The 12,726-nt window shown below is 44.2% G+C and overlaps 1 protein-coding gene across 1 annotated transcript in view; it reads right to left on the bottom strand.

Annotated features, from left to right (window-relative positions):
* EIF2AK4 (eukaryotic translation initiation factor 2 alpha kinase 4) overlaps positions 1-12,726 on the bottom strand; it is a 108,632-nt gene that overhangs the window by 53,097 nt on the left and 42,809 nt on the right. The window contains exons 12-16 of the mRNA XM_049785150.1: positions 11,120-11,529; positions 10,676-10,745; positions 4,393-4,476; positions 2,963-3,085; positions 927-1,031 (exon numbers count right to left, since the gene is read on the bottom strand). Coding sequence (XP_049641107.1) covers positions 927-1,031; positions 2,963-3,085; positions 4,393-4,476; positions 10,676-10,745; positions 11,120-11,529 — 792 coding nt within the window. The remainder of the gene's footprint in view (positions 1-926; positions 1,032-2,962; positions 3,086-4,392; positions 4,477-10,675; positions 10,746-11,119; positions 11,530-12,726) is intronic.

Raw genomic sequence — 12,726 nt, 5'->3', positions numbered from 1 at the left:
CAAAGCCTGTCATTCACACCTACAAGGTCCCCGATCTTCCAGCATTTTCTCACAGCTCATGTATACCTCATCATTTTGAGCTGTTAAGTAACATACTGGCTTTTAAATAATCATATCTATTCACCCCAGGGCCTTTGTGTATGCAGTTCTTTCTCTCTCTGGAATTCCTATCTCTCGTCACAGTGTCCTGCCTGCAAGTTCATCCTGTTGGATTCCTACCAACTTATAAAGGCTGAACCAAAAATCTATTTATTACTCCCTTTGATCCTCATAACCACATTCAAAGCTCCTCAAATCATGATCATTTCTCTGGCTTCACACTAGTTTAGCCTTTTATGTTAACTGACTTCTCTATTCTGATTATGGAGCTCATCACGGTTTTCCTGATGGTTCTGATTTTTTTAGCCTTATTTTCAAGCATGAACTCAAACCTTTACAAGTATAAATCATCTTGCCCAGTGCTTAGCATACTAGATCAAAACACCAAATAACTTCATCAAGTACTTAGATGGATTTGACGTAAGTATTGCCTACAAACCAATAATATATATACTTTTGGGGGGAGGGGTTTTGTGGTCATAACAAAGCAAAAATCAGTGGAGGGGTTACTGGTGAGGGTTTTGCATTTGGAGGTGCTCAGAGATCAAACCTGAGACACTTGCCTGTGAGCATGAGCTCTAGCCCTTTGAGCCAACTCCCCAGTCCAGCAAGCCACTGATTTTATGCCTCTAAAGTGACCACACTGGCTAAAATGCATTCACAACTTCCACACTTGAGAGATGATTTAGAGTTCCCTCCACCAGACCTGTATAATTTCCTGGGGATTAAAGGCAGAATTCAGTGAATTCATTATCTGGCCTTTTAATCCCATCAGAATTACCATTTGGATCCATTTTCAGCAACAGTCTCCTTTAGAAAGTACTCACAGCAAAGGCTAGATGATCTGTGGCCAAGCCAAAATCACCTATTTTCACATGGTCATCAGAATCCAAAAATATGTTGACAGGCTTTAAGTCACGGTGAATCATTCCCTTGGAAAGGAGCAAAGAAATCAATTACAATTACTGTTTTGAAATACTGTTTCCTAATTAGAAAGGCCATCCCAGTGAGGGGCAGGATGAAGGTTTGCTTGCTCAGACCATGTGGGCAGGTGAGTGAGCCTTTGTGATGTCTCCCACCTGTCCTGCCAGTGACCTTTTCACTCTCTTCCAGCCCATCTACCTGCCATCATCAGGTCAAATCCAGAGGATTCCCTGTGGCACCAGGCCCCATTCCCCAGGTTCACAATGATTGTGCCACTAGATCACAAAACCTTGCTCAGATCAGTGAGTTACTGACTTCATTCCAGCTCTCGTTCCTTTGCTCATAAAGTTTGTCCCACACTTAGTAAATTATTTCCTTAGCTCATCTGAATTAGATCAACATGACAAGTGCCAATTTCTGCATCAGGTGTCCCAGAGTGAACTAATTCCTTGGCACTATGTGCCCAGTACCCACAGTGCCCAATGATGTATACATGAGTCACTGGAAAAGTCTTGTCTTTCTAATGGCATTCTCATAAAGCCTTCTATTTCAGGCACTATCCATGAAGTAATTAAACGGAACACAACATTTTATCATCTGATCTCTTTTGCCTTTGGATGAAAGCAAATCTTGACTTTCTCAAAGCATAAGAAGTCCCTCTCAAAGATGATTCCATCATAGACTGCTGAGAAAAGCAGTGACAAGCACCTAATAGATGACTGGAGGAAGGAGAAAATTTGATTGAGAAGTGAACATTGAGGGCCTTGTCCTAGAACATCAAGCTGAGAGCACAGTAATAGAGCTCAATTGCTTCTCATTACAGCTCATTTTCACTTCCAACCCTGCATGTTCTATTTCCACCAAGTCATTTATAAACTCACTATGTGCCAATCACATTCCTTCCCTTTCAGTATGGATATAATATAGCCTAAATATTTTCAGGTGAAAGAAAATTGAGGGGAAGGAAAAACGTGTTTACACTGGCTAACGCATTAGATAATTCCACTTTTAAAAAGTCAGCAGTGCTTTATCCTGAAGCTGGACCCATTTGGATTTACAATGTAACAGTGATTTCTTTTTCTTCCTTCCAAATGCTCTTTTACATCCTTGGCAAGCTGTCAGTCTCCTCTCCATCCTCATTTCTCCACATGTCTACGAAGGGTAGCACAAGGAGTCCAATAATGTGCCTTCTGCTGTTCACTCTCTCCCTTTATTCTAAACTACTCAAGGGCTGACCCTCACATTCCCACATGCTCAAATACTACCCGGAGAAGGCCAGGGAGAAAAATTATTTTTGGCTTGAAGGGCCACAAACAGTGCCACCACCCCTCCACAGCACAACTGTGGTGTTAGAATAACCAGGGTTGCTTGGAAGCAAACATTTCCAGGTAAGGACAAAAGCATGGCCCTGTTTCAATTTATAGACAGAAAAAGAAATTTCATAGAATTTTCATGTGCCGATTCTTCACAACCATTTATAATCATGAAGGTGGCTCTTAGTCACAGTCACAGAAAAGCAGGCAGAAAGCTGCTGTGCTCTGTAGGCAGCAGCTCTCAGGCCTGTCTTAACCTATTCTTTTCTTCGGATTTTCTTGTCTCTTGTCTTTCGACAGGCTGTTCTCTTTCCTTTAAGATAGATTTAAAAAAATATCCATAACTTTCCCTCTCACTTGTTTTCTTCCACTTTTTTTTTTTTTTGGATTTTGGGCCACATCCAGCAGCATTCAGGAATTACTCCTGGTGCTGCACTCAGGAATCACTCCAGGCGGGGTTCAGGGAATCAATAGGACGCCAAGGATCAAACCCAAGCCAGTTGTGAGCAAGACAAATGCCCTACCCACTGTACTATTGCTCTGGCCCCATGCTCTAATGGGAACTTCTTTCTATCATAAATTTTATGCAAACCTAAGTTCAGATACAAAGCATTCATTGTGTTTACTTTCTCGTGAATGTAGGCTAATCCATCCAGAATCTCTCGAAAAAGCCTCCAGAGTCTGATAGTGTCTTGGTATAGTCCCTGGTCAATGGTGTCACGTAGGGTGCTCTTCTCACAATACTCCATCTAGGGGTGAGGACACATGGGGGGTGATAAGCAGACAGAGTTAGTAAGGAAGGTCAGTGAGATCAACTGTAGTGACCCGAATGCTCCTTTCCCAAACATGCTCTGGTTTCTGTTTGTTCTGAGTCTACACATGGGGTAGAGATACAGCGATAGGGATCAAACCCAGGGCTCCTGCATACAAAACATCCTCCAGTCCTTTAAGTCATATCCCCTACGCTGCCAGTTTTTTTCTTGGGGAGGAGTTGGGCTTTTGGAATCCACCTGGTGGTTCTCAGAGGCTATTTCTGGCTCTGTGTTGAGAACCCTGACAGTATTTGTGAGAAGCATATGCAGTGTTGAGGGCTCAAGTGGGATCCGCAGCAGGCAAAGCCAAAACCTTACCCCTCTACTATCTTTCTAGCTTTGCCATGCATTTAAAAAAAAAAGTGATGGAAAAGTCTGGGTTGTTTATTTTTGTTTGGGTGGTTTTAGGAATCACCCCAGGATTTCATACATACAAGGCAAGTACTCTACCAGTGAATTACATCCACCATCCCAGGATTCAATTATTTTAAGATAGAAAAACAATTCTTTCATGCTCAGAATAACCAGCCCCAAATTCAGACCCATCCTCCAGGCTACACTACAAACATGACTCCCACATCTTGAGTCAGCTACTTAATTCATAAAAAGGGAATTCACAGGTAGGGGAGCAAAGGCACAGCATGTGAGAAGCATGAGCTCATCACTGGCCAGATGCTCTGCCCTGAGGACAGGCCATAGCTTGAAGCTGCCTTCACTGGGAGTGATTTGTGTGACACTTGTGCCCTGGAGACTTGAGTCCTATCTTTGCGCATAGGACACATGCGCATCATGCCTTACATCCCTTATTGGAAGAGATCAGGTTCGTTTAGATAGAGTAGTTTCTATAAACGCAAAGAATTATGGGGCTCAGTAATTTGGTTACAATTATTCTATTAGCTATTATTTCATTTATTCACAAACTACTGAGACAGTCACTGGTATTTCATATATCCATGTCACCGAGACTGCCATCTATTCATAAACCACATATAGGTGAGGAAGTAGAGCACAGGATTCTGAAGGACCAATGCAGTGATCAGAATAGAACAAACATGGCCTGAAACCAGAGCTCAGAGCCACTGCCTGAAGCTGTCACTGTCCCCTGCTAGTACTTAAGCAGGCAGAGTTCAAGGCTGGGGAGAAGAGTTCTTCTGGTTGTAGCTGGTTCATATCTGCCACACAGCCTGAAACCAGCAGCTACAGGAAGTTGTTGCATTAAACTGAGCCGCACGCCAAGGCCTCACCTGGATATACAGATAGTGCACAGCTCCCGTGGTCACTGGAGTCTCACTTTCTCGGTGACTGTTTTTTCCATTGCAGTTTTCATCCTTTCCCCAGAGGAACACACAAGAAGTCAATACAGGAGCAGAACTTAAAACAAAATGATCACTTTCATCACGTTTATTTTTGCTCACCCTAAGCCCCTATATGCCTTCTTGCTGCTTCAGAGGGAAGATCAATGAGCAGAACACTGTCAGGTAGATGTTGACTGTATGGAGAAGATGATTTGCAAGAAACTGCCATTACAGAGCTATGGGGAAATAGGTAAGTATTAAAGTGGCACAATCCACAGAGGGGCTCCATGTCAAATTATTTTTCTAACCATTAATATGAAAAAAGGGGCAAGAAGCAGACAGGCTAATATGTGTATTTTGTTTGCTTGTTTTTTTGGTTTGGTGACCACATCTAGTGACACACCTAGTGGTGCATACTCCTGGCTCTGGCTCAGGGGATCATATAGCGTGTCAAAGATAGAATCTGGGTTGGAAGCATGAAAGGCAACTATCTTACTATCTCTTTGTCCCTCATTTTATTGTTTAGGGCCACACTCAGCAGTGCTGCAGGGCCTTCCCTGGCTTTGTACTCAGGGGTCTAAATGTGTACAGGGAATTGAGCCAGGGTCTTGGCCAAAGTGCCTGCACAAAGGAAAACTGCTTTACCTCCTATTGTCTCTCCCTGCAGACTAGCTAACATTTTAACCTTTCAGTTTTACTTTCTTTGGTCCACAATTGACTCTGGAAAGAGAAAAGGAGAAATCCAGCTTCAAATACAATTTCAAGGTGATTATTATAACATAGGGCTCACTACCCTCTGGACTGTATCTGGAAAGACTGAGCACTTAGTTCTTGTCTACAAAGGTTCATTCTTTAGATTCCTTTTTATTAGATTCTAATATGTCTCCTAAACTCATTTCCTAATTCATGTCCCTTAGAACTCTCTCTCCCCCCAGTATTTAAAGGTTTTTCCCAAGGAAAAAAAACTTTAGGTAATATTATGCTACTGTTGCTTTTATTTTTTTTTTCCAGGAAGTAGTTTTTCAACATTTTTCCTTCATCAAAGATAAAAAAGCCACTCAGGAAATAACCAGGTTCTTCTCCTGAATTATCTAAATGTACAATAGGAGATTATCTGTGGAAGACGTTAATCTCTGGGAAGTTTCTCTCCATTAATTAGGATGCCTGTGGGATATTACCCATAATTGAGCAAAACCAGGAGTGTGAATTGGTGCCCCCAGGATAATTAAGTGAACAACTAATGTTAAAAACAAAATTGCAGGGGCCAGCCAGGTGGCGCTAGAGGTAAGGTGTCTGCCTTGCAAGCACTAGCCAAGAAAGGACCTCGCTTCAATCCCATATGGTCCCCCCAAGCCAGGGGCAATTTCTGGGCGCTTAGCCAGGAGTAACCCCTGAGCATCAAACAGCTGTGGCCCGAAAAACCAAAAAAAAAAAAAAAATTGCAGTTAAATTACTTGTTTTTGTTTATTTAATTTTGGGCCATATCTGGTTGTATTCAGGGTTTACTCCTGGCTCTATGCTCAGTGACTATCCTGGATCTCACACCATATGTACTGGGGTTCTAATCCTGGATTAGTTGCATGCAAGTCAGGTGCCCTATCTACTGTGATATCTCTCCAAGTATTTTTCATGATTAAATATGAAATGTTTTCCATTGTTTTGTTTTTGGGCCACACCTGGTGGCACTCAGGTGCTACTTCTAGTTCGTACTTGGGGATCACTCTTGATCATTCTTGGGAGGACAGTTTGGTGTTGGGAATCGAACCCAGGTCTCTTGCATATAAAGCACATGCTTCAGTGGAGCTATCTCTCCAATCTTAACTTTTTATATTTAAATAGAGGAATCTAAGGTTATTTATTTATTTTATCTTGAGGACCACAATGGTAGGGCTCTGGGCCATACCTAGCAGTGCTCAGGTGACCATATATGGTTTTGGGATACAGGATTGCTGCTATAGTTACAAACCAGTGAGCATCTTAACATTTGTACTCCCTTCCCAGCCCTAAGATGATGTCTACAGAAAAGAGAAATACAAATAAACTTTGGGCTAATGTAGTCAAACGACCTTTAAATCAATTTTTTATCAACATTTATTTATTTATTTATTTGGTTTTTGGATCACACCCAGCAGTGCTCAGGGGTTGCTCCTAGATGTGCGCTCAGAAATCACCTCTGGCAGCCTCAGGAACCATATGAGATGCCGGGATTGGAACCACTGTCTGTCTTGAATTGACTGCGTGCAAGGCAAATGTCCTACTGCTGTGCTATCTCTCTGGCCCCAACCACCTTTATTTTTGAACATTCACTTACTTCCCTCTTCCCTTCTTTGTTGCTGCTACAGTGTTACGAGGTCACCCACACTTGAGAGGCTCAAACTTTAGCCATAGGAGCTGAAGAGACTGTTCACTTTCTTGTGATTCTAGGAATTGTAAATGATGTTCAAGGCTGAGCCAGGGGTGGATCTGAGGCCCCCTCATATTCAAGCCAGATGCTCTAGCTAGATGCTCTACCACTCTGGCACTTCTTAGCCCCACTTCTTACTTCACTTCTTTGTGCAGTGTGAGATTCAAACAAGGGTCTCACACATTTAAGATACATGCCCTACTGCTGAGCTACAGCCCAAGTACCCCATTTTTGGAGAGGAGGGCTGCTGAGCAGTGCTCAGGAAAATCAGGGACCTTTCTGGCAACTCTGGGTTAACTGGGCTGGCAGTTCAATGTTCAATGAGAGGGTTCAAGGAAGCAGTTTTTCTTAGGGGACCTGTGGTGATGGGGTTTACCATTACTTGCTCTATCCTGGGGGAGCTCAGGGGCCTTAATGGGCTGACCCTGTAATTCTCAGGGGATCATGTGATGGTAGGGATCAGACAGCATGTAAGGCATGTACTTTAACTCCCATACAAATCTCTCTAGTTCCCCATCAGCCCTCCCAATTAAACTACTTTTCTGCCTACATGTAGACTTTCCTTCATCTACTTTAATACTTCCTTATAACTACTTGCACTTAATATTTATTCTTGCTAATAAATTCATTGCTTTTATTTATTTAATTTTACTTTTTTGGTTTTTGGGTCACATACAGCAGTGTTCAGGGGTTACTTCTAACTCTGCACTCAGAAGTCACTCTTGGCAGACTCGGGGGACCATGTGGGATACTGGGGATTGAACCCAGGCTGTGCAAGGCAAACACTCTACCGCTATGCTATCACTCCGGCCCCAAATTCATTGCTTTTAACATTTCTCTGTAGCAACAATAATTCACAGCCCCAGTAGTCAAAAACTTTATCACTGGGGCAGAAGAGATATTACAATAGTCTGAGTGCATGCTTTTTATGTGGGAAGCCTAGTTTGAGCCAACCACCATATGTGGAACAACACCAGATCATGGAGCCAGGAGTAGGCCCTGAGCACTTTGAGGTGCCACCGAAAACCAATTTATCTTGAACTCTATCAAGGGTATCTGCTGGTCTGAGGACAGAAAAGCACAAATTAAGTGAGGATCAAGGCCCAGAGCGAAGTTATTTCTGTAATGTTCAAACCATGATTGACATAAGAAACGTATTTCCGGGCCGGGCGGTGGCGCTAAAGGTAAGGTGCCTGCCTTGCCTGCGCTAACCTTGGACGGACCGCGGTTCGATCCCCCGGTGTCCCATATGGTCCAAGCCAGGAGCAACTTCTGAGCACATAGCCAGGAGTAACCCCTGAGCGTTATCGGGTGTGGCCCAAAAAAAAAAAAAAAAAAAAAAAAAAGAAACGTATTTCCATTATAACCCAGAGCACATTTTTTCATGAGACATAAATTCCAGTGTTGACTTTGAATTATGCGATGAATTCTGTTTTTTGTTTTCTTTTATTTTGTTTTGTTTGCTTTTTGGGCCACATGCTGTGACGCTCAGGGGTTACTCCTGACTCTATGCTCAGAAATCGCTCCTAGGGCTGGGAGAGATAGCACAGCGGCATTAGCCTTGCAAGCAGCCGATCCAGGATCAAAGGTGGTTGGTTCGAATCCCGGTGTCCCATATGGTCCCCTGTGCCTGCCAGGAGTGATTTCTGAGCAGACAGCCAGGAGTAACCCTGAGCACTGCCGGGTGTGGCCCAAAAACAAGAAAGGAAGGAAGGAAGGAAGGAAGGAAGGAAGGAAGGAAGGAAGGAAGGAAGGAAGGAGGGAGGGAGGGAGGGAGGGAGGGAGGGAGGGAGGGAGGGAGGGAGGGAGGGAGGGAGGGAGGGAGGAAAGAAAGAAAGAAAGAAAGAAAGAAAGAAAGAAAGAAAGAAAGAAAGAAAGAAAGAAAGAAAGAAAGAAAGAAAGAAAGAAAGAAAGAAAGAAAGAAAGAAAGAAAGAAAGAAAGAAGGAAGGAAGGAAAGATGGAAGGAAGGAAGGAAGGAAGGAAGGAAGGAAGGAAGGAAGGAAGGAAAGAAGGGAGGGAGGGAGGGAGGGAGGGAGGGAGGAAAGAAAGGAAAGAAAGGAAAGAAAGGAAAGAAAGGAAGAAAGGAAGGAAGGAAGGAAGGAAGGAAGGAAGGAAGGAAGGAAGGAAGGAAGGAAGGAAGGAAGGAAGGGAGGGAGGGAGGGAGGGAGGAAAGAAAGGAAAGAAAGGAAAGAAAGGAAAGAAAGGAAAGAAAGGAAGGAAGGAAGGAAGGAAGGAAGGAAGGAAGGAAGGAAGGAAGGAAGGAAGGAAGGAAGGAAGGAAGGAAGGAAGGAAGGAAGGAAGGAAGGAAGGAAGAAAGAAAGAAAGAAAGAAAGAAAGAAAGAAAGAAAGAAAGAAAGAAAGAAAGAAAGAAAGAAAGAAAGAAAGAAAGAGGGGCCGGGTAGGTGGCGCTGGAGGTAAGGTGTCTGCCTTGCAAGCGCTAGCCAAGGAAGGACCTCGGTTCGATCCCCCGGTGTCCCATATGGTCCCCCCAAGCCAGGGGCGATTTCTGAGCGCATAGCCAGGAGTAACCCCTGAGCGTCAAACGGGTGTGGCAAAGAAAGAAAGAAGGAAGGAAGGAAGGAAGGAAGGAAGGAAGGAAGGAAGGAAGGAAGGAAGGAAGGAAGGAAGGAAGGAAGGAAGGAAGGAAGGAAGGAAGGAAGGAAGGAAGGAAGGAAGGAAGGAAGAAAAAGAAATCGCTCCTGGCTTGGGGGACCATATGGGATGCCAGGTGCCGGGGGATCGAAACGCGCAGTCCATCCTAGGTCAGATGCATGCAAGGCAAACGCCCTACCACTGTACCATAGCTCTAGCCCCTCTGATATCCTTTACTCATCTCTCTGTAGCAGAGGTTCCCAAAGTGGAAACACCACTTCGAGAGGGTGCTAGAATAATGTGTGGAAGGTGGGAAGAAGAAAGCAGACTTGGGTTCAGCTGGGAAAGCATTTGCTATCAGTTCACTTAAAGAAGGTCCATTTACAGGGAGAGTAATGAGTAATTTTTTCCCCTGAAAAGGGAACAGTAGGCCAAATTAGTTGGGGAACCTCTACTAAATAAAGATCTGTTACTGACCCTCAAAACTGAGTCAGAATCCATTACAGGATGACTCACAATATTAAAAAAGGACGATTTATGAAAGCACAAGTTGAAATTGAATGATTTGAGAGGGAACTAAGCAATATAATAAAGCTCTTGAGTTACAAGCTAATTTGCATCTAACCCTAGATAGGTGTTAATTTCCTTTGCTTTTTTAAAAAGGAGGCATATTTTAACTATGCAAGTAAATTATGTCCTGGAAGTAAACATGAGGAGCATATAAATATTCTAAATAATCATGTATGAAAGCTGATGGCATCTACATTTGCAGATCAGATTTGTGGAAATTTACAATATTAGTTTTATTTAAATATCCACAATGTTTAAAATGTAAAATTTCTTCTTCTTCTTCTTTTTTTTTTTTTGGTTTTTGGTTTTTGGGTCACACCCGGCGGTGCTCAGGGGTGACTCCTGGCTGTCTGCTCAGAAATAGCTCCTGGCAGGCACGGGGGACCATATGGGACACCAGGATTCGAACCAACCACCTTTGGTCCTGGATCGGCTGCTTGCCCTAAAATTTCTTCTTTTTTTTTTTTTTTTTTTGTGGTTTTTGGGTCACACCCGGCAGTGCTTAGGGGTTATTCCTGGCTCCATGCTCAGAAATTGCTCCTGGCAGGCACGGGAGACCATATGGGACGCCGGGATTCGAACCGATGACCTTCTGCATGAAAGGCAAATGCCTTACCTCCATGCTATCTCTCCGGCCCCCTAAAATTTCTTCTTAATGTATTTACCTGATTCAGACTTTTGCTGTTCTCATCTTCATTGTCAAAGACGATATCACTTTCAGAATCTGAAGCAGGTCTGAAAGAGAATCAGCATAGAATCATTATTTTTGTTATTGGGGGCATTGTGCCATACCCAGCAGCGCTTAGGGTGACCCCAGTGGTGCCTGGGATGTGAGCCACAGGTGAGGCGAGCACTTAACCCTTGTACAACCCCCTATCTGCATTGATAAGCTTTGGAGAAACTGAGGCCATAGCAAGCATATTCAGAACTCAGACAGTGCCAGCCTCAGACATGGTAGAAATATGCTCCACACTAGAACTACATTCTAGCCCACTTCTTTTTTTAACTAGGTAAATAGTATTGACTAATCACTTTTCCAAGCCCTGGGCTGGGTGAGGATTGAAATGGGCAAGGGGATGGGGGCTCCTGGGCAGGTCATGCTCTCTTACAGGAAAGACTGTGAGAAGACCCCATTGTGCTCGTCATCATCTTCCTCTTCATCACTGCTGGACCCTGGGCCGGGGAAGCGAGTGCTGGCTGAACGCTCGGCCGAGGTGCTCCACTCCACCGAGCTGCTGAGGATGGGTGGTGGCGCAGTGGCCTCCACACTGTCCGTGAAGTTGTCACCGAGTGGGGGCCGTGGCAGAGCTGGCTCTTCTGGGACTGGAGGCCCGGATTGCGGGGGGCCAGCCGGTCGCTCGTGCCTCTCGATCCAGGCATTGTAGTAGCGCACGATGTTCTCATGGTGCAGACGCGACAGCAGAGTCACCTCGCCTTTGATCCTGCGGAAGTGCCGGCTGGCAGGGTTGATGGGGATGCGTTTGACCGCGTAGCAGCAGCCATCCAGCTTGTTCTGGACCTGCGAAGGAAGGACATGGTTAGAGGGGTCAGCGCCCAGAAGACTCATCCACCGTTCTGCTGACTCACCTGGCAGTGCTCAGGGATCACTCCTGGCTCTGTGCTTCAGGAGCATTCCTGGTGAGGCTTAGGGGAACAAATACAGTGTCAGGGATGGGATCCAGGTGGACCATGTGAAAGGCAAGTGCAGTATCTGCTGTACTGTAACTCTGACCCCCAACACAGCCCCAGCCTGGTAAGGAGAATCAAGATTCTAGAGGCATGAGCCTGAAATCCTCAGGTTGAAGAAAGTCTCAGCTGCACAGTTTTGAAAACATCTTACTCCAAATTGGATGTTTTCAGTTTGCCTTGGGAAAATATTCTCCATTCAAATTTGTGTGTGGCTGGAGACCACATCTGGTTGTGCTGAGGGGTCTTGCTCTAAGTGCAGGGATCACTCCAAGTGGTGCTTAGGGAACCCAAAGATCTTACAGTATCTCTCTGACCGTTTTCTTTTCTTTTTTTGTTTAAACACTGTGTTTAAACACAGATAAAGTTGTGCATGACTGAGTTACAGTCATGTAATTGACAACAACCTTGACCAGTATGCATTTCCCACCACAATGTCCCCAGTTTCCCTCTCACTCTCCCAGATACCCTCTTCCTTCCTTCCTCCCTCATCCCTCCCACGTCCTCCCCCTCTGCTTCTTAGGCAGGCATTTTACTTCACTTTCTCTCTCTTTCTTTTTCTCCCCCCCTTCCTTCCTCTCTTTTTGACACGATTTTCACAACTGTTAATGAAGGAGTGCCATACATGTCACTTTATACCCTTTCAGCTTCCAGTTCTTTTCCAGAGTGATCAGTTCCAATTATCACTTTCACAGCAGACCCTTTTCTACTCTAACTGCTCTCTCTGCTCTTTGTGACAAGCTTCCTATAATGGACTGGTTCTCCTAATCTTCATCTCTATTGTCTCTGGATATCATCACCACACTGTCCTTTATTTTTCTTATAGCCCACAGATAAGTAAGACTATTCTATGTTTATCTCTCTCCCTCTGACTCATCTCACTCAGCATAATAATCTCCATGTCCATCCACTATAAGCAAATTTTATGACTTCAATTTTCTAATGGCTGTATAGTATTCCATTGTGTAGATGCAGGGTTTTTTTTTTTTTTTGTTTGTTTGTTTGTTTTCTTGAGAAGACATCCCTGGAA

The sequence above is a fragment of the Suncus etruscus genome, chromosome 12, assembly GCF_024139225.1.
Source record: "Suncus etruscus isolate mSunEtr1 chromosome 12, mSunEtr1.pri.cur, whole genome shotgun sequence".
NCBI classification, from domain to species: Eukaryota; Metazoa; Chordata; class Mammalia; order Eulipotyphla; family Soricidae; genus Suncus; species Suncus etruscus.
Note: the sequence above shows the minus strand (reverse complement) of the source record. Positions and strands in the feature narration are given on the sequence as shown.